We start from the raw sequence: 21,105 nt of genomic DNA, 5'->3' as shown, positions 1-21,105 counted from the left end.
AACAGCACAAATGTTCGTGTGTGTGTTGCTCGGAACAGAGTCAAACTGCACCCATGGTTTGCGCATTTTGTCACCACCCACTCTGTGTTTTAACCATCGCAGCTAATTCAGAGTATGCCTTCAGGAAATGCACACATTTTGGGGGGGGGGGGGACAACGGAGAAAATGAACGTGGGAAAGCTTGGTTGTTTTCAGTATTTCAAAAGGCACATCTAAGAAACCCCATTCATGATAGAATCTTTCCAACTAGCAAAATTGACGGGAAAAGTCAGAGCAGCTTTAAATCTGAAAATATATGAAGGGAAAATATTTGAGGAATATATAAGATTATATTGTACAAATAATACCATCTTAGCAGAACTGGAATGATAGCTGTAAACAAAAATGAATGAAACAAATAGTGGGATACACGATAAAGGACAAAACGTAAAGCTGTGCGATAAAATCATGATTATATAAACTGCATAATAGGAACGATTGGAAGTTTTATGCATAAATTTTTATTTGATGGATATGATTCTGTATAAATTTTTGGTTCTTTTTCTTTTTTCTTCTTTTTTCTTATTCTTATGTCTCGATGTTTTTTCCCCTGTATTCAATTCTTTTAGACTTACCTTCATTGTAAATGATCATTCGTGTTTGTATTTTAAACCAATAAAGATTTAGCATGTAAAAAAAGAAACCACTTGCAACTTTGTGCATGCCCTGAAACCATGTAAGCTCCTCGGGGCAGAGAGCTACCGTTCCCTCCTTGCTTGCTTTAACACACAAAACAGATGCACAACCAAATTAAAAACAACCATCTTAAGATCGCTTGGCAACCTTGAAAGCCCCTTTCTCTCCGATTCCGACTTAGGCGGTCGCACATCGCATTTGTGATGCGGCTTGCTTTGAAAGCTGTAATGTGTGTGTTTTTGTGTGTAATTTTGGGGTCGGGATAAGGGTTAACTTTGAAATCAGGGATGCCCTTTATTGCTCGCCTCTCCCCCAGTCTCAGGTGCTAGGCATTCAGAGAAATACATTCTAATTATATATACGGTGTGTGTGTGTGTGTGTGTGTGTGTGTGTGTGTGTGTGTGTGTGTATGCAGTGCTTTTTTTCTGGGGGAACACAGGGGTACGCATACCCCTAAACATTTTGTGAATCTTTGTCCATTTGTCCATTTCCTGTATTTATTTCCCCCGATTTGAACTATAAAATGGTGATTTTCTTGAGTCAAAAGGAGAGTACCCCTAAACATTTTTTTTAAACAAAAAAGCACTCTCTCTCTCTCTCTCTCTCTCTATATGTATATGTATACGTGTGGGGGGGTGCAATTGCTGTATATGTATAGATCATAGCTGTCAACTTTCCCCCTTTTTTAAGGGGAATTCCCTTATTTCAAATAGGATTCCTCGCAAGAAAAGGGAAAAGTTGACAGCTATGAATACACATATACAGCAATTGCACCCCCCCCCATATATATATATATATATACACACACTCACACAGACATATTCTTAAAAAATATATGTTTAGGCGTTCTCTTATTTTGACTCCAGAAAATCACCATTTTACAGTTCAAATCGGGGGAAATAAATACAGTGTATATGGACAAAACTACAATGATTCACAAAATGTTTAGGGGTAACATGGGGAGGGGAGGGGGGGCAATTGCTTCTGATTTCCCAGAAGCCTTTGGGGCGCTCCTGCTCCCCGCTCTGCCAGGCCCTGCGAGAAGAGCGAGCGACAGGCTTCGGTTGCCCGGGGCAACCATCCAGGCCGCCCCTTGGCCTGCTGGGAGTGCGGCGAAGCCAGGCGCATGCCCGGTAGCAGCAGCAGCACCAGGAGGAGGAGGAGGAACTGGGAGGGAGGAGCGGGGGAGGCATTTCAATGCAGCAAAGCAGCAGCTGAGCGGGAGAGGAGACCCCCCTTCAGGAGGAGCCCTCCCCAGACACCCCCTTCCCAGCTGGGGAGGCTTGGGGGGGGGTCCTGTGGCAGAGGGACCCCCCTGCGAAAAGCAGAGCTGCTGGGCAGCCAGCGTGGCGCTGTGGCACCCACCCACCCAAAACTTGCAAGGTGCCAGCCCAGTGCATTTGCTGGGCGATGCCAATCATCTCTCTCTCTCTCTCTCCTTCTCTGACAGGACCACCAGCACCCGCCCTGGCTAGGGTGCCCATGCAGCGGTGCCAACTGGGCACCGGCACCCCGAGAGAACCGCTCCCCAGAGCTTGAAGGAGCCCGGCAGTGGGAAGGGGCACCGGAACGGTTGGCAGCAGCAGCAGCAGAAGGGCACCGGGATGTCTGGCGAGAGCGAGGAGATCACCCGCCTCCGCAAGCCCCGCTTCTCCTACGAGGAGAACCAGATCCTGATCCAGGAGGTCCGTGCCAACTACGCCAAGCTGTACGGCACCCAGAGCCGGCGGGTGACGGTGGCCGAGCGGCGGAGGGTGTGGGAGGGCATCGCCGCCAAGATCAACAGCATCACCAGCTGGAAGCGGACCGGGCAGGAGGTGCAGAAGCGCTGGAATGACTTCAAGCGCCGCACCAAGGAGAAGCTGGCGAGGGTGCCCCACTCCACGCAGGGGGCCGGCAGCGCCTGCGACGAGAGCTTCTCGGCCGAGGAAGAGACCATCTTCGCCATCCTGGGGCCTGGCGTGGTGATGGGGGCGGGCGGGGTGGAACCCGGCGCCTTGCAGAACACGACGGGGTTCGCCACCCCCAGTTACCGGCTGGCGGCTGAGCATGGCGCAGGTGAGTCCCCGCGGGCACCCCATCCCTCCGGCGGGCAGGTGCCGGCAGCCGAAGCAGGTGCCCTCCAGGGCCCGGCTCTGCCAAGGCGTTGGGAAGGACAGATTGGCAGAATGTAAGGGCCCGAGGCTTGCCACATGTGGGTTGGCACGCTGACAGCGTGGGGTAAAAAAATGAAAACTCCACATGCCGCCGCCAGGAGCTGGTTTCTAAACCGACGAGGCGCTGGAGGACTGAGAAGGGCTTGATTCGAGGCACAATGTGAAGTTGTGTGTGTGCGCGCCTCTGAGCATGTGCAGAGTGCCTTACTCTCGGATAGCGGCAAGCAGATTATGTTATGTATTCAGTGGTCTGTGTTTGCCTGAGCTTGAGTCTGGACTAAGGATTTCACCTCCATTTCACAGATGCCCCCATGGGTCTAGGGGTGTGTGAAGTGATGGTGGGGGGCGATTTCAGATTGGGGGTGGGGAAGGGTGTCAGTTCGCTTCGATTTGCAGCACTTCTGGTTTTTAAGAAAGAGGCACTCAACAGGCCAATGCCTTTGCCATTGGGGTTGGGCAGGGAAGGGCAAGAAAGAGAGAAGAAGCTCACGGCCCTATCTCCTATCACCCACAGAACTAAAATTCCCAGCGCCTTTATAAAAAACTACAATTCCCAGGATTCTTGGTGTACAGGGGCGGAGCTATGGGTTTTAAATGCATGCTGTGCCGGCGCCAATCTAACCTCGTAAGTTCCAAATGCGACTCCAAATGGCGGAGGAAAGGCACTCTGCACATGCTCAGAAACTAATTGCTTCGAGAATGGAGCGACAGGCATCCAATAGGGATTTGAGGGTTTGGGCCTCGAAGGGATGCTATTTTAATCTCCGCATCGCCACCCACGCTTTGGATTCCAGAGCCGAAGCTCAAATTCATGGCAGGGAGTTATATTGGCATGATAAGCGCACAGAATAGGGGAAGCAGGATGGCAAGCAAATATGACTCTGCTGGTGAGGGAGGCAGTCCTGCGCTCGACGCCCCCCTGACCTGAAATCTCCTTTCAAGTCTCCCCCAAATCAGTAGGGCCAGGGATACAACTGAGACACAGAATAACAGAATTGTCGCGTTGTAAGGAAACATAAGGGTCATCTAGTCCAACCCTTGCAGGAATCTTTTTCTCGAACCCATGACCCTAAGAGACATTCTTTTCTCTTTCCTTTGGGAAATTCCTGCTCCAGGTTTGAAGGACGGAGGAAAGTGGGGAGGGGGGAGAAAGAGGGGTTTCCCCACAATTTTAGCTCCACATCCATGATGGAGGAATTCCCTGGCGCTTCCTGGCTTCGTCCGGCGTGCCAGTGGTTTATCTCTGCAACCTTCTTCCAACGCTGGGAATCAGTTTGGGCATATGCGAGCCAGTGTCCAGGAAACAGGTGTCTCTGTGCATGTGCAGAGCGCATTTTCCTCAGCCCCAGGTCACCGTCTTGGCCTCCAATCTCGCAAAGTGCTTTGAGGTCAGGAGAGGCAAACAGCAGGATGAAGCTGGGTTATTGCTGTGATCCAAGTCCACGCTTGGCTCCCGACTGCCACGGCTCCTTTCGACGCAAGGCACAAGTGCCGAGAGAAAACGCCCGTGCCCACTCTCAGGTGGGCTAGAGGCCAGTTGCGGCTGCCAACTCCATGCCTACATAACTCGTTCCCCGGTTGTAACCTTGAGGCTGCCGAGAAAGGTGTGGAGGCAGGAGAGAAAGAGTCATTTGCAACACAGCGGCAGAACTAGCACCCAGCACAGCCCTGCAGGGGCTTGGCAGCTTTCTGGGTGCCTGAATGCTCCGCCATGCGGAAGGGAGCTTGCACCCAGAAAGCTAGCCTGTGGGGAAAAGGGGCTTTAGCCCTGCCTTTCCCCTGAGGAGCTAGATCCTGCAGGCAGAGAGATCTTTCAGAACGCGGAGTTAGAATTCAGGTCTGTGCCCAAAGATGTAAGGACCGCAAAGGGCTGCTGGCCACATGCTCTCTCTGCCCACGCACAGCTGGCCCAGAAAGGGCTGGCTGGAGCAAAACAGCAGCTTGCTGATGGGGGAATAGCCAGCCCCAAGAACTGTGTTTGAAATTCCCCAGGCGCGTTTTGCTACTGCCGCGGGTCTAATGACGACCACATGGTGGTTTCTGGCCAATAGATTGGCGGCCACAGTTTAAAAACCTCTGCCTTGCTCCCTAGTGAATACCTTCCCCTTCCTGTCTTTCTCCTTGCATACGTGTGAATTGTCACGAGAGCAAGCCACAGTCAAGTAAGGTAGTTGAGATCGTGGAATTGTAGAACTGTAAGGGATGCGGGTGGCGCTGTGGGTTAAACCACAGAGCCTAGGACCTGCGGATCAGAAGATGGGCGGTTCAAATCCCCGCGACGGGGTGAGCTCCCGTTGCTTGGTCCCTGCTCCTGCCAACCTAGCAGTTCAAAAGCACGTCAAAGTGCAAGTAGATAAATAGGTACCACTCTGGCGGGAAGGTAAACGGCGTTTCTGTGCGCTGCTCTGGTTTGCCAGAAGCGGCTTAGTCATGCTGGCCACATGACCCGGAAGCTGTACGCCGGCTCCCTCGGCCAATAAAGCGAAATGAGCGTCGCAACCCCAGAGTCGGTCACGACTTGACCTAATGATCAGGGGTCCTTTTACCTTTAAGGGGCCCAAGGGTCATCCAGTCTGACCCACTGGTAAACTGACGTTGTGGCGACTGTAACCTAGAGTTCAGGGACCACATGGTGCCTAGGTTATATAGCTGAATTTCTAACACTGCCTAGGAAAAGGAGTTTCCTCTCGTTTCCTCTGGTTATCTCTCGCTTGTGCTCTATGTGGGTCTACCTTTGAAGGTGACCCGGAAACTACAACTAATCCAGAATGCGGCAGCTAGACTGGTGACTGGGAGAGGCCGCCGGGACCACATAACACTGGTGCTGAGAGATCTGCATTGGCTCCCTGTACGTTTCTGAGCACAATTCAAAGTGTTGGTGCTGACCTTTAAAGCCCTAAACGGCCTCAAAGGCCCAGTATACCTGAAGGAGCGTCTCCACCTCCATCGTTCTACCCGTACACTGAGGTCCAGCTCCGAGGGCCTTCTGGCGGTTCCCTCGCTGCGAGAAGCCAAGTTACAGGGAACCAGGCAGAGGGCCTTCTCGGTAGTGGCACCCGCCCTGTGGAACACCCTCCTGTCAGATTTCAAAGAGAACAACAACTGCCAGACTTTTAGAAGACATCTGAAGGCAGCCCTGTTTAGGGAAGCTTTTAATGTTTAATAGGTTATTGTATTTTAGTGTTTTGTTGGAAGCCGCCCAGAGTGGCTGGGGAAACCCAGCCAGATGGGCGGGGTATAAATAATAAGATGATGATGATGATGATGATGATGATGATGATGATGATGATTATTATTATTCCGGGTGCCAGCATTGTCAATCTCCTGCTTCCCTCCCCCACTGCAGATATGCCAGCCAGGGGCAACCTCTCCTGCAGCCCAGAGACTTCTGCACGGACTTCCTGTTGCACCCTGAACGGGGGTCTACTGAGGCCCAAGGAACGCGACTCGCCGGCGCCCCCTTCAGCCCAGCCCGCCTCACTGCAGATCATCCAAATGGCGCCTTCTCCGGCCAGCTTAGGCTGCAGGCCGCACCCGGAGCACTCTCCCACGGAGCCGCTGGGCAGCACCCCGTGCCCCTCTGCCTCGCCACCCCTGCGGCGCCGGCGCACCCGCCTCGACCTGCCCGCCGAGCCCCCTCTGGACTTCTTGCAGGCCCAGCGGGAGACGGCTGAGGCCGTCCGCGAGCTGACCTACACCCTGCGGCAAGGCCTGGAGAGGCTCACTGACGTGGTGGCGGCTTTGCTGCCCCTCCTTCCTGCCCAGGCGAACGGCCTGCTGCCCCCGCAGGGGGAGAGCCCGAGCCCCGCGCCGCCAGCCCCTTCCTCGGAGACCCCGCCGCCCAGGGGCACCTTCGCCACCAAGGAGGAGCCGTCCCCGGAGAGGAGAGAGGACGAGAGGGTTCCTGTGCCCGAGGAAGGCCAGCCGGCAGCCAAAAGCGGGCCGTCCCCTGCGCCCCAGAAGCGGAGGAAAGGGATCCCCACGCGGAAACGCAGGGGGCGCTGGAAGAACTTGTGAGCGCTGCCAAGGACCTGGTGATGACGCTGCCCCCTATGGTGGGGGGAGACACATGGGGCAGATGCCCAGCGAGAAGAACGACTTCTCTCGACGCTCTGCCCCAAAGGGATCTCCAAAGGTTGTTCCTTCCTTTGCAAAACACAGTCCAGACTCACCCCCAGGCCCTGTGGTGTTGGTTGCAAGGGGTCTCCACCACCCGCACCCCCAGGCCACGCCGGGTAGCCTGTCAATGCTCAAGAAACGCCCCTCGCCACCCGGTTTTTGCAGCCCCACATGAGGCAGTGGGGCCAGGAGTGTTTGCCAAAGTCCTTGCAAGCAGCAACGCACAGCTGCTGGCTCGTGCATTTTTTTGCGGGCGCCTGAAACCCAGGATGGAAAGCCAACCAGAAAAGGGGAAATCGGACAGACCGTCCCCCCCCCCCCAAAACCCAACCCTCTGCCAGCTCCCCAGCTTTGGCAGTGTCTCTCCCCCCCCCCAACTCACCCAGTCCCAATTGCTTTTTGCATTAAGACATTCTTGGATGGGGAGGGTTTTTGCCGCCTCCCTGTCCCACAAAGACCAACTTCCCTCTCTTCGAAGCCCTTCCCAGCGCCTGAAATGCCAAAAGACCGAAAAGCCCCAACGTGGAGGGGCAGGGGCAAGGTTGCCCAAAAGCAGCTCTCGGCCATTCCGGCATAAGTTGAAGCCATTCCGCCCATTCCCTTTGCTCTGCCCCGTCCCCTACGGAAGCTCAATAAACTATTTTCGTACTACAGCTCCCTTGTGTTCGTGAAACGGTGACGGTGTGTGGGGAGGGGGGCGGAGATGAGTTCTGGGGCAGAGCTTTATGCAAGGAAAAGGGGACTTCATTCTCACCAATTTAATTGAAATTGAAATGCTTTATTGTCACTTGTACAACTTGTATACAGTGGTACCTCGGGTTACGTACGCTTCAGGTTACATACGATTCAGGTTACAGACTCTGCTAACCCAGAAATAGTGCTTCAGGTCAAGAACTTTGCTTCAGGATGAGAACAGAAATCGCGCGGCGGCAGAGGGAGGCCCCATTAGCTAAAGTGGTGCTTCAGGTTAAGAACAGTTTCGGGTTAGGTACGGACCCCCGGAACGAATTAAGTACTTAACCCGAGGTACCACTGTACAGTGAGATTACACGAGTACCCCCCACTCAGCTCTCTTAGTCTTAATTCCCCTCGTTTACTGACGCACACCCACCAAACCCGAAAGTCAGTTGCCCTGTTGTTATCTTTTCATTCAGCAGCCTAACAGCCCACGGATAGAAGCCGTTCTTTACCCTGTTGGTGCGACTAATCCTGCTTCTATATCTTCTGCCCGAGGGCAGGAGATCAAGAAAGTGCTGGCCAGGGTGTGAATTTTCCTCACCCTCCTGAGGCAACGTTCTCCCACTATTTCATCCAGCAGATTCACGGGACAGCCCATAATATCTTGTGGTGAATACAGCACCCTCTGTAGGCACTTCCTATCAGTTGATGTCAAAACAGCGTCCCACACCGTGATGCAGTATGAAAGGACACTTTCTATTTTTGACTGGTAGAAGGAGATCATCAAATGTTGATTGACTTCGTTCTTCCGCAATACTCTGAGGAGATGGAGTCTCTGTTGGGCTTTCTTAACCACCTGGGTTGTACAGTGGTACCTCAGGTTACATATGCTTCAGGTTACATACACTTCAGGTTACAGACTCGGCTAACCCAGAAATAGTGCTTCAGGTTAAGAACTTTGCTTCGGGGTAAGAACAGAAATCGTTCTCCGGCGACACGGCGGCAGCAGGAGGCCCCATTAGCTAAAGTGGTGCTTCAGGTTAAGAACAGTTTCAGGTTCAGAACGGCCCTCCGGAACAAATTAAGTACTTAACCTGAAGTACCACTGTTTTTATTTTCCAGGTAAGGTCTTCACTGAGATAAACTCCTAGGAATTTAAAGGAAGAGACTCTCTCCACACAGCCCTCCCCGATGTACAGCGGGGCTAGTTCTCCTCTCTTCCTCCGAAAGTCCAACACCATCTCCTTTGTCTTGCTGATATTAAGGTGCAAGTTGTTCCCTAGGCACCATGGAGATATTTAGGGGACAAAATAGCGACCTTAATATTTTAGAAAGCACTTGCGCGCGCACACACAATGCAAACGATGTTATATGCTGTTCTCTTCACTCTGTGGATGTCGGGTCCTTTTGTCATAATCACCCCAGGGGTGGGAGAACTACTACATCACAAGCCAAATGCAGACCCTGGGGCTCTCCCCAGGCTGAGCACCCTCCCAGCACCACCCCAGCCACATAGATTTGGAAGGGACCCTAAGATTCAGCTAGTCCACCCCCCTGCAATGCAGGAATCCTTTGCCCACCATGGGCTTGAACCTATGACTGAGAATAATAATAATAATAATAATAATAATAATAATAATAATAATAATTTTTATTTATACTCCGCCCTTCCCGGTTCAAAAACCAGGCTCAGGGTGGCAAACAAATTTAAAACAATTATAAAAGCAGCATAAAATACAGTATAAAAACATGAGTAACAATAAAATTCAAAAATCAATTTAGGGGAAATAAGTGTTAGATAATCCCCAGGGCTAGCTGGCTGAATTGGTCCTACTTGTACCAGCGAGGAGGTCAGGGGAGAATTAGCTGTGGGGTCTCGGAGAGGGTGATCTTCATAAAAGGGGAGGGGGGGGAAGGGAAGAGAAATAAAAGATCAGGCTGGATTCAAATTAAAGGCGAGGCGGAATAGCTCTGTCTTACAGGCTCTGCGGAAGGAAGTTCAATCCTGAAGGGCCCTAGTCTCATGCGACAGAGCATTCCACCAGGTTGGAGACATCACTGAAAAGGCCCTGGCCCTGGTGGAGGATAATCTGACTTCCTTGGGGCCCGGGACTTCTAAACTATGGTTGTTCATGGCCCTTAAGAGTGTGTGCTCTACCAAATGATATTATTATTATTATTATTATTATTATTATTATTATTATTATTATTATTATTATTATTACCATCATCATCAAAATCTATAATCCGCCATTCATATATCTCAGGGCAGTTCACAACATGTCAGACCAGGCCCCAAGACCTTCTGGTTTTGGCCTCTATTGGAAACAGTCCTTGAGCTCTCGGTCTCACTGAACAGAAGTTGGGACAGATGTGGGAGAGTAGAAACCTCTGGTTTTAGACTGGCCCAGATGCAGACCCAACTTTTTCACATAAAAAACCCAGATACGCATCTTCCGGGACGGGCTCCCAGGCAAGTCACATGACCTGCACTGCGATCTCGCCCTGAAAACGCTTTTTTGGGGGTGAGAGCACAGCACAAGAGTGTGCAAGATCAAGGCACCCAAAATGACCGGTGCGATTTCGCACGGGGGGAAACGGGGTGTCCTGTTTCTTCCAGGACACTTGGCAGGTATGAGAGATGAGGTTTACCGGACAAAGTCGCAGAGTCACCCTGGTTGCTCCTCCAGAGAATCCTGGGAACTGTAGTTTATTAAGGGGGCCAGGAGCTGTGGCTGGGTGGGGTGGAACTACAACTCCCAGAATTCTTTGGGTGAAACCAGGTGCTTTAAACGGACGACGTGGACGTGACCCAATTCTGGCCTGTCAAATGCACGTTCAGCTTTCCATCCACTGACCCACGTGACGTTTTCTCTTCCTTTTATTGGCCAGGTTTTAAGTATAATGCACACTCATTGGGGCTGGTGTGGAAATCTGCAAGCTTCTGAGTCACACAGAACTCTTCACTCGACCGGCAGAGAGATGCCTGGTGGTCAAAAACATGCTTCTCGTTCTTTAGCCTCCACATCTGTTAGGTTGGCTGTCCATTTACAAAGACAGTCGCTGCCGTTCACAGGAAACACTCTCCCCACGGAAGGCGCATAGACAACTTGCATGTGTGTTTGTGTGAACACCTTTCCTCCGGATATTGATACTAACGCACAGCAACAGGCAATCTGAGTCCATTTTGCTTCCTGTCCCACTCCCTCACACCCAAAAAATCTCTTTTACAGGGTAACACAGAAAGTCACATAGCAAGGCCATGTTGTCAGCTCCTTTCTCTAGGATTGTTGTTGTTTAGTTGTTTAGTCGTGTCCGACTCTTCGTGACCCCATGGACCAGAGCATACCAGGCACTCCTGTCTTCCACTGCCTCCCAGTTTGGTCAGACTCATGTTTGTGGCTTCGAGAACACCATCCAACCATCTCATCCTCTGTCGTCCCCTTCTCCTTGTGCCCTCCATCTTTCCCAACATCAGGGTCTTTTCCAGGGAGTCTTCTCTTCTCATGAGGTGGCCAAAGTCTTGGAGCCTCAGCTTCAGGATCTGTCCTTCCAGTGAGCACTCAGGGCTGATTTCCTGAAGAATGGATACGTTTGATCTTCTTGCAGTCCATGGGACTCTCAAGAGTCTCCTCCAGCACCAAAATTCAAAAGCATCAATTATTCGGCATTCAGCCTTCTTTATGGTCCAGCTCTCACTTCCATACATCACTACTGGGAAAACCATAGCTTGAACTATACAGACCTTTGTCGGCCAGGTGATGTCTCTGCTTTTTAAGATGCTGTCTAGGTTTGTCATTGCTTTTCTCCCAAGAAGCAGGTGTCTTTTAATTTCGTGACTGCTGTCACCATCTGCAGTGATCACGGAGCCCAAGAAAGTAAAATCTCTCACTGCCTCCATTTCTTCCCCTTCTATTTGCCAGGAGGTAATGGGACCAGTGGCCATGATCTTCGTTTTTTTGATGTTGAGCTTCAGACCATATTTTGCAATTCCTCAGAAAAAATAACCACTGGGACCTGAAAACCACTGGGGCCTCATCAAAGGGCATAGTGATTTACAGAGTCCAAGAGGGCAGGTCTCTGCCCCAGAGGAGCCTACAATCTGAAATTTAGAACAGGGAAAACAGAGGAAAGAGAGGAAACTGGAGACAAGCAAGCAAGTGTGCAGCTGTTTCAGTTAAACATGTTGAAGTTGAGTTACGGTAGGAATTACTTGCACAAAACACTGGCTTCAAAGTAAGAATTGGAGAGGGACACTCCTAGTGAATTCTGCACTTGGTAATTTCAACATGCCTGCCCCTATCAGTTTAATAATAATAATAATAATAATAATAATAATAATAATAATAATTCATCATTGACCTGCAGCTCCCCAATTATATGCCAGCCTATAATTTAAAAAATTAAATAAAAACAAAAGTTTCCCACAACAGAACTTAGATACGCAAACCAACTGAAAAATAAGATAATAAGAGTAATGGGCAGGCAGTAAAAGCTCTAGGGAAGCATCATTAGACAGAAACAGTCATATTTTTTTTTGCCTGGCACAGCATTCCCCAACCTGGTGCCCTCTGAATGTTTAGGACTACAACTCCCATCAAGTGTACTGGCTGATGGGAATTGTAGTCCAAAACTTCTAGATGGCAACAGGTTGGCAAAGGCTGAAATGTTGTCTTCAATTAATTCTTTTTTCTTTTTTGTTAATATATTTATTAAATTTCTAAACCCTTCATCTGAGGATCACAGGACGGTTTGCAACATAAAAATACATAATATAGTAGCAAAGAAAAACTATAACACCCCCCCCCAAGGTAAAGCTAAAAGACCCCTGACAGCAGGGCCGTCTTTAGCAGATGCGGCGCCAGTGTGCAAATATCCGCCCAGCGCTCCCAAATTACCACAGATAATAATAATAATTTATTGTTTATACCCCGCCCTTCTGGCTGGGTTTCCTCAGCCACTCTGGGCGGCTTCCAATAAAACACTAAAATACAATAACCTATTAAACATTAAAAGCTTCCCTAAACAGGGCTGCCTTCAAATGTCTTCTAAAAGTTTGGTAGTTATTTTTCTCTTTGACATCTGGTGGGAGGGCGTTCCAAAGGGCGGGTGCTACTACCGAGAAGGCCCTATGCCTGGGTCCCTGTAACTTGGCTTCTCTCAGTGAGGGAACCGCCAGAAGGCCCTCGGTGCTGGACCTGGACAATGGGGGTGGAGACGCTCCTTCAGATATACTGGACCAAGGCTGTTTAGGGCTTTAAAGGTCAGCACCAACACTTTGAATTGTGCTTGGAAATGTACTGGGAGCCAATGTAGGTCTTTCAAGTCTGGTGTTATATGGTGTCGGTGTCCGCTCCCAGTCACCAGTCTAGCTGCCGCATTCTGGATTAGTTGTAGTTTCCAGGTCATCTTCAAATGTAGCCCCACATAGAGCGCATTGCAGTAGTCCAAGCGGGAGATAACCAGAGCATGCACCACTCTGGCAAGACAGTCTGTGGGCATGTAGGGTCTCAGCCTGCATACCAGATGGAGCTGGCAGACAGCTGAGTCCTAGAACAATAGGATTCAGGATGCAGCAGTCTGATTAGTCCACAGGAGCCACCCAATCCAGCTCCAGGTGGAAGTGAATCCGCAACCTGATTGGCCTACAGGTGAATCCCGGAATTAGCCAATCACATGGGCCCACTTTGTATATAACGTATATAAAGCAGACATTCTGGGGGAACTTCCATTCCTCCTCACCACTATGAGCTGAATAAAGAGCATGAAATCCACTCTCGACTTTCAAGGTGCCTCCAGACGGTTTAATCCTGCACTGAATTTCCCATCATCCTTTTTAAAGTGTGAAGGATCCCATAGCTTCCTGAAATATACTTTCGAGCATTTCTCCATACTGGGGACACTGTCTAGATTGGAATAGACAAGCATCCCTTTTCATTTCTCCCCCAAGGCGTTTGGCGTTTCAAAATTCCACCTCACTGTGTGGGTTTGCTGAGCTTACATATGAGGAGAGCCTGCCTGTGTTGTGCATAATTTATTATTTGCAGCTTTTACAATCCATTTGTTGTTTAGTTGTGTCCGACTCTTCGTGACCCCATGGACCAGAGCACGCCAGGCACTCCTGTCCTCCACTGCTTCCCGCAGTTTGGTCAAACTCATGCTGGTAGCTTCGAGAACACCATCCAACCATCTCGTCCTCTGTCGTCCCCTTCTCCTTGTGCCCTCCATCTTTCCCAACATCAGGGTCTTTTCCAGGGAGTCTTCTCTTCTCATGAGGTGGCCAGAGTATTGGAGCCTGCCTCAGCTTCAGGATCTGTCCTTCCAGTGAGCACTCAGGGCTGATTTCCTTCAGAATGGATAGGTTTGATCTTCTTGCAGTCCATGGGACTCTCAAGAGTCTCCTCCAGCACCAGAATTCAAAACCATCCATTCTTCGGCGATCAGCCTTCTTTATGGTCCAGCTCTCACTTCCATACATCACTGCTGGGAAAACCATAGCTTTAACTATACGGACCTTTGTTGGCAAGGTGATGTCTCTGCTTTTTAAGATGCTGTCTAGGTTTGTCATTGCTTTTCTCCCAAGAAGCAGGCGTCTTTTGATTTCGCGGCTTCTGTCACCATCTGCAGTGATCATGGAGCCCAAGAAAGTAAAATCTCTCACTGCCTCCATTTCTTCCCCTTCTATTTGCCAGGAGGTGACGGGACCAGTGGCCATAATCTTCGTTTTTAGCGGGGAGCAATCCTACAGAATCGTAGAGTTGGAATTGGAAAGGGACCCCAGGGTCATCTAGCCCAACCCCCTGCAATGCACCTATTTCCAATTTCACACCCGCGCCCATCTGTTGCTTTGCAAGGTGCCGCTCACGCGCACGCCCTCCTCCTGGGCTGCGAGCTTTGAACTTTCTAATTTATTATTATTTATTATTTTCTGCTCCGTCCGTCGGGAACCCCCCTCTGGCGCCCCCCCCCCTCAAGCGGACCTATGATCCTCTCCGCACAAGGAGGGAGTGCGACTCGCGGAGCAGAAACAGGAAAGCGGGGAGGGGGGCCACCAGGAAATGCGCAACAGCATCCGGGCTTCTGAGACGCACTGCATCTTGGGAAACGTAGTTTCCACTTCCTGGGCACTAGAAGCTGAATTAACCCTTTAGGGCCTCGTTACTCTCTTTCCTGGGATGAAAGAGCGGTAGGGGGAAAACAGTGTAGGAAGAGAAATAGGGGAGCGGGGGTGGGGTGCGGGGTGGGACAGACGGCCATGGATGTGGCTGGATTTTATTATCCAAATTTTGGGCAGGTAGAATTAATTGGGCTTTTCCCAAACTCTGGTGAAGGTAAAAGTCAGGCGCCTGTTGGACTATGCAGAATTGTACAAAATGACAGGAAGGATTCGAAACCTGCGGGACCAGAGATTTACAGAAGGTTGGAAGAAGTAAATGAATTATTTGAAGAGCAACTGTAATCAACAAATTACGCTAGTAGGACTGCAAGAAGTTTTGTAAGGAGAAATATACGAAGTGTTACAAAGTAGAAAAAGATAAGAGATATTGGTTATGCGTTTGAAATGTAATAGGGAAGATAAGAAATGGATACTAAGAGACTACATTGGAAAATTTTCAGACAGGATTGATGGAAGTCAAAAATTTGAATAAGATGTAAAAGTATGTTTAATTACTGTTGAAAATGATATGTTAAAAAAAAACTAATAAAAATTATATATATAAAAATTAAAAAGTCAGGCTCCTGGGTTCTCCTAAGCTCAACATAAAATTGTACAGTTGGGACCCCGGGGTCATCTAGTCCAACCCCGCATCTCCCCAATGGGTATCTGGGTAGGTGTGCCAGCTCCGCGGGGCTCTGTGGACTAGTGGCAAGTGAGCATCTCTCCATCATTATGGCCTTTCCACCTGAAAAAGAATTCCATGCGACCTGTAGTCTTCCTACTTCAGACCAGTTGCACACGCAGAATAATCAAAGCTGCTTTCTCAATCGATTGTGTGTCTGTTCTTGCTGCTGACCGTAGCTTCTCCATAGAGCAACCCAATTAAAGATATTACCAGGAACGAATCGGATGTACTTAGCTGGTTGTATTTGTGCAGCTTTATAGCTGGAGGGGATTGCAGGCACGTCCCTGGAATTCACCCTGGAGAAGAATTCTGTGCGATTTGAAAGCTTGCCAACCTAACCTTAAACGACCCCGTCGATGGCACAACTGGAATCCTTTCAGATCCTGGGATACCATGGGGACGATCTAAAAATCCAGAAGAGTTCTGTATAAGAGAAGGGGCAAGATTCCAAGGGACTGTCGCATTGGGTTTTTGTTTTGCGGTAAATAAGACCTAGCAAAGTGACAGATATTTTATTGCAATATAAACCAGATGAAAATAATATGAGGTTGTTTCAATCTTGGCTTCGAATAACAGCAATGGTTTTCTGCGGCAAGTTTGTTGCACAAAACGCAGCTGTTGCGCTTGCAAGCGGATTCCACCGCGCGGACGCGCACGCCAGGAAAAACGGGTTAGGTTTTAAAATGGTTTAAAAGGGTGAGGTTTTAAAATGCCTGGAGGCCACCGGGGAAGAGATCCAGCCCTAAACAGTCGGCACGATGCGCATCGCTTGCAAAGATCTCTTTCCCCGCTGATGCATCGGCTCATCCGCAGATCCCTTCCTTGCGCGCGCTCCCCCCCCCACTCCGCCCCCAAACTTCCCGCTGGGCTGCAAAACTACATCTCCCAGCAGGCCTTGCAGCGGAGTTATGTAAGTTTCTCCCTGTAAGAGGGCAGGCGAGAGAGGGGAATTTCCCCCCTCCCCACCACCGCTTTTTTTTTTATTTCCACCCCTCTCTTCGTCTTCCCCTCCTCCTCCTCTTCCTCCCGGACTGGATCTCCTCGCCCTCCCCCTTTGCACTTCGCGCGCACAGGTGCAAACAAGGCCCCGATCCCCCCCCCCACCCAACAGCTCCAGCCTTGCCCCCCCTTTCCACCCCCGGCAGGCAAGGCCGCCATCCCGGGTCTGCTGCGCGGCGGCCAGACAGAGGGGCGCCAAGATGTCTTCGGTGCAGACGTCCCGCAGACAATGGTGCTACTTGTGCGACCTGCCCAAGATGCCGTGGGCCATGATCTGGGACTTCAGCGAGGCCGTGTGCCGCGGCTGCGTCAATTTCGAAGGCGCCGACCGCATCGAGTTCCTCATCGAGACGGCCAGGCAGCTCAAGAGGAACCACGTCCTGCAAGAAGGGCGATCGCCGGGGCCACAGGGCTCCAAGCACGCCAAGGAAGGCGCCGCCGCAGGGGCCCTGGAGAGATATGAGCGGGGACGCCTTTCGGGCGGCGGAGGAGGAGGAGGCGGCGACTACGCCCTCAGCCCCCGCCTGCCCAACGGCCTGGCACGTGCCTCCGACGAGGGCGAGGGCAGCCGGCAGAGCCCCACGGCCAGGAGGGCACTGATCGGCCCCGTGCCGCCCAGCCTGGTGCCCCAGGGGTTGATGGGAGCCCCCCAAGGCCTGCTGGCCGCCGTGTCGGGCCTGGGGGGCCGGCCGGCCTCTCTGGCCATGGCGTCGCCCATCCTGGGAGAACTGGCCAAGCCGGCGAGGGCGGCCTACGCAGACTACGAGAAGGAGAAGCAGCGCAACGCCGAGTGCCTGGCCGAGCTGAACGAGGCCATGCGCGGGCGGGCCGAGGAGTGGCACGGCAAGCCCAAGGCGGTGCGTGAGCAGCTGCTGGCGCTGTACGGCTGCGCGCCCTTCAACGTGCGCTTCAAGAAGGACCACGCGCTGGTGGGGAGGATCTTCGCCTTCGACGCCGCGCCCCGGCCCGGCTATGAGTACGAGATGAAGCTGTTCACAGAGTACCCGTGCGGCTCGGGCAGTGTCTACGCCGGCGTCCTCGGAGTGGCCAAGCAGATGTTCCAGGACTGCCTCAAGGACCCGGGCAAGGTCATCTCGTCCGGATACAAGTACCTGGAGTACGAGAAGCGCCATGGCACCGGAGACTGGCGCCTCCTCGGAGAACTCTTCACCGAAGGCGTGCGCTTTTTCCGAGAGGCCCCGGCGCACGACGCCCTGCCCCAGCAGTTCCTGGACGGCAACTGCGCCATGCCGCCCAGCCTGTTGCTGAGGGCCGTGCCCCCGTCGCGGGCTGTCATGAGGAGGCGCAAGGCCTCTCCCGAGCCAGAGGGGGAGCTGGCCGGCAAGCTGACCAGCGAGGAGCAACAGCAGAGGCAGCACTGGCTGCCCCAGGGGTCGGGCGGCCTGTACCCATCGGGCATGGCCCACCTGCCCGCCTCGGCCGGCCAGGGGCCCTTGCCCGAAGGCTCCTTGCGGAACGACCCCTCGCCCATCACGGCCCTCAAGAACGTGGCCGACACCCTGGGGACCAAAGAAGCCAACCCGGTCCACTCCACCACTGCCCGACAAAACAGCGCCAGCCCGGCGTCGCCCGCCGCCTCGGGGCAGCACCGCCTGGTTCCACGAAACGGCGAGCCGGGTCCAGCGACCACCACCTCCTCCTCCTCTTCCTCCGGGGCCCACTCTTCCGGGGGAGTTGAGCCCAGCGGTACGCAGAGTGCCCCCGATTCTTCGGGGGCTGCCAGCAGCGCCCCTCTGTGTTGCACCATCTGCCACGAGCGCCTGGAGGATACCCACTTTGTCCAGTGCCCCTCGGTGCCCGGGCACAAGTTCTGTTTCCCTTGCTCCCGGGATTTCATTAAAGCCCAAGGAGCCGCGGGAGAGGTGTATTGCCCCAGCGGCGAGAAATGCCCCCTGGTGGGCTCCAACGTCCCCTGGGCCTTCATGCAGGGAGAGATCGCCACCATCTTAGCCGGAGACGTTAAAGTAAAAAAGGAGCGCGATCCCTGAAAAGGGAGGGGGGCGGCCGATGGGTCGTGGGATGCCTGCGCACCCTTCGAAACCCTCTCCCAACCGCCGTGGCAGTGACTGGAATTAGTAACTTATTCCCCGCCTGACACCCTCTTCAGCCAGCCGTGGACTGGGGCGATCATTGTACATAAATCTATTTTTTAAATAATATTTCCATAGCAAGCTTATATATGAAGCCACATCTATGTAACCTACTACGAGGGTCTGGGAAGGGCGGGGTGGGTGTTGATTTGCGGGGAGGGGTGGGTCTCTTTAAACGGGAGGGCAGGGGGAAAGAATATGGCAGCGTCAGAATCGGGGTGTCTTCGAAAGGGGTGGGCCAAATCGCACAGCAGTTGGGATCTTGTCATTAATGTGTTCCAGGGACTTCCCCAGCCGCTAGGAGGCGAGTGCGAGATCAGGACAGTTGTGGGGGGGGGGGGGTCAGGGAGAGAGGCAGGACTCTGAGCAGCCACATCGCAAAGGGCTGAACCCAATTTTCAGGCATGTGGCTGTGTGGTTGTCGGCTAAGGAGGCAGCATGGGAGCCAGGCATGCGCCTAGTGGGCGCCTGCGCCATCTCCCACCTTACGAGTGAATCTGTGCTGCCCGGTTATTGCTGGAGCACCTAGAAATTGCCACCAGACTCTCAGGCCAGTGGTCCACTTAGTCTAGCACCTTGTTGCTGTCCACCAGAGGCTTCTGGGAAATTCACAAGCCGGGCATGAAGGCGAGAGCATTAGGCCCGGACTTGGTCTTCAGAGATAGGCTGTTCGTAAAACACAGAGGGCATGGATTGCATGGAAGGGCAATCCTTCAGGAAGGGCTGTAGCTCACCTGCTTTGCATGCAGAATGTTGACGTTTCAATCCCTGATTGGCACTGCCAGTCCGTGTAGGCAGCATTGAGCCCTCCAGAATCAAGCCCCAAGTCAGGGTCTTTAGCCCATGCCTGGATAGGTGTGAAGATGAGCTTGTTGAAGTCCAAGTGTCCCAGCCAACACACAAAACAGATCTCCACTGAAACACTTTCCCCTCTGGTGGATAGCCTGCTCTTCCTCTCGCTCCCGGACCAAACAGCCTTGCGACCCTGAAATCTTTGTGGGCGTCCTTTAATCCTGGGTGACGTGCCCCATTTTCACCCCATCCCACCCACAGGTCTCTCCACCAGCTCATCTGTTTCTTCCAGTGCCCCTCCTCCCCGGACATTGTGTATATAGGACAGTTTCTAAATCTCTGCAGTTTTACATAGAGTCCCAGATTTCTGTAACTAGCCAGTTTGGACACTTGTCTCATTCTGGGCAGGAACAGGGCGGGCAGGCGGGAGGCAGAAAGCAATGTGGGAATCATATATTGGGGGGGATGGCAGGGGGTGGGGAGGTGGCCTAGAAAATTAGGGGGTGATCGGGAGAGATGGAAATGGAAGAAGTGCCTCTTGTGTAGATTTTTGTTGTTGTTGCTGGAGAGGGCGGAGGGTATTTTTTCATACCAAAAGATTTTAAGCATGCACACCAAAAATAAAAAAGAACATTTTTTTTTTAAAAGGCCACTCAGGAGGGATCCCTGAATTGGCAAACGGCAAAATGACAGAGTGACACACACACACCCTGTTTGGATTTTAATTCCTAGCCCCACCTAAGATTAAAACATTGCAGAGATTGGGCAGTATTCTCCTGAGCAGATTATGACCAGCTCTGAATGGAGGGATTTGGGGAGTGGGGGGGGGGGTCTGTGTTCCATAGAAAGGTGGTCCTACAGTGAGTTTTCATAGGAGGGTTGGCCAGCACCCACCGGGATATGACTTCAGGTGCAGTGAAGCTAACTGGTTTTATATCGGTTTGACTCATGGGCAGATGGTTCTGCCAACCTTGTATTTGTGTTGCAATCATGATTTTTTAATTGGGGGGGGGGAGAGAAGCAGAGAGGACAGGGGCAGTTTGGATTCCCACATTTAAGACCGCGGGGAGGGGGAAGAGAGAATGTTAAAATTTGTTTTTTATTTGTATTTCTTTTACTCGTCTCTGTCAATAAACTTGATTATCTTTTTTTTCCCATTTACTACTACCACCGTTCTTGGTTATTGCACGTAGTGTGTTTGTGTTGGCAGCGTATTCTGCTAAAAAATAATAATCCAAAGGTCCCTTCTGCACTATAGACTTTAAAGCAGTATCATACCACTTTAAGCAGTCGTGGCTTCTTCCAAAGGATTCTGGGAGCTGTAGTTGGTTAAGGGTGACTGTTTAAGCCAGGCATAGGCCAGTGTTTCCCAACCGGGGGCCTCCAGCTGTTTTTGAACTACAATTCCCATCATCCCTGACCACTGGTCTTGCTAGCTAGGGATGATGGGAGTTGTAGTTCAAAAACAGCTGGAGGCCCAAGGTTGGGAAACACTGGTAGGCAAACTCCGGCCCTCCAGATGTTTGGGACTACAATTCCCATCATCCCTAACTAGCAAGACCCGTGGTCAGGGATGATGGGAATTGTAGTCTGAAAACAGCTGGCGGACCCAAGAGGTCCTACAATGCAGGAATCTCAACTCAAGCATCCAGGACAAATGGAGCATTTGTGCAACACACCTACTTTTATTTATTTCTATGGCGATCCCTCGTAGCCAAGTAAGATTGTCTT

The 21,105-nt window shown here is 51.7% G+C and overlaps 2 protein-coding genes across 2 annotated transcripts; both read left to right on the top strand.

Moving 5' to 3' along the window:
* The first annotated feature begins 1,828 nt into the window (after positions 1-1,828).
* MYPOP (Myb related transcription factor, partner of profilin) lies at positions 1,829-7,603 on the top strand. Its single transcript, XM_028742108.2, has 2 exons — positions 1,829-2,733; positions 6,178-7,603. Exons 1-2 carry the CDS (start codon positions 2,280-2,282, stop codon positions 6,846-6,848), a joined length of 1,125 nt encoding a protein of 374 aa, XP_028597941.2. The 5' UTR covers positions 1,829-2,279; the 3' UTR covers positions 6,849-7,603.
* Positions 7,604-16,377: 8,774 nt separating this feature from the next.
* Positions 16,378-20,531, top strand: IRF2BP1 (interferon regulatory factor 2 binding protein 1). Its single transcript, XM_028742107.2, has one exon. It carries the CDS (start codon positions 16,672-16,674, stop codon positions 18,478-18,480), a length of 1,809 nt encoding a protein of 602 aa, XP_028597940.1. The 5' UTR covers positions 16,378-16,671; the 3' UTR covers positions 18,481-20,531.
* Positions 20,532-21,105: the final 574 nt, after the last annotated feature.

Source organism: Podarcis muralis, chromosome 7, assembly GCF_964188315.1.
Source record: "Podarcis muralis chromosome 7, rPodMur119.hap1.1, whole genome shotgun sequence".
NCBI classification, from domain to species: Eukaryota; Metazoa; Chordata; class Lepidosauria; order Squamata; family Lacertidae; genus Podarcis; species Podarcis muralis.
Note: the sequence above shows the minus strand (reverse complement) of the source record. Positions and strands in the feature narration are given on the sequence as shown.

Bases quoted from the DNA above. Each gene is read 5' to 3' on its own strand.
- IRF2BP1 (XM_028742107.2), top strand. From the start codon at position 16,672: ATGTCTTCGGTGCAGACGTCCCGCAGACAATGGTGCTACTTGTGCGAC.
- MYPOP (XM_028742108.2), top strand. From the start codon at position 2,280: ATGTCTGGCGAGAGCGAGGAGATCACCCGCCTCCGCAAGCCCCGCTTC. The intron at 2,734-6,177 runs GTGAGTCCCCGC...CCCCCACTGCAG, and splicing joins GGCGGCTGAGCATGGCGCAG to ATATGCCAGCCAGGGGCAAC.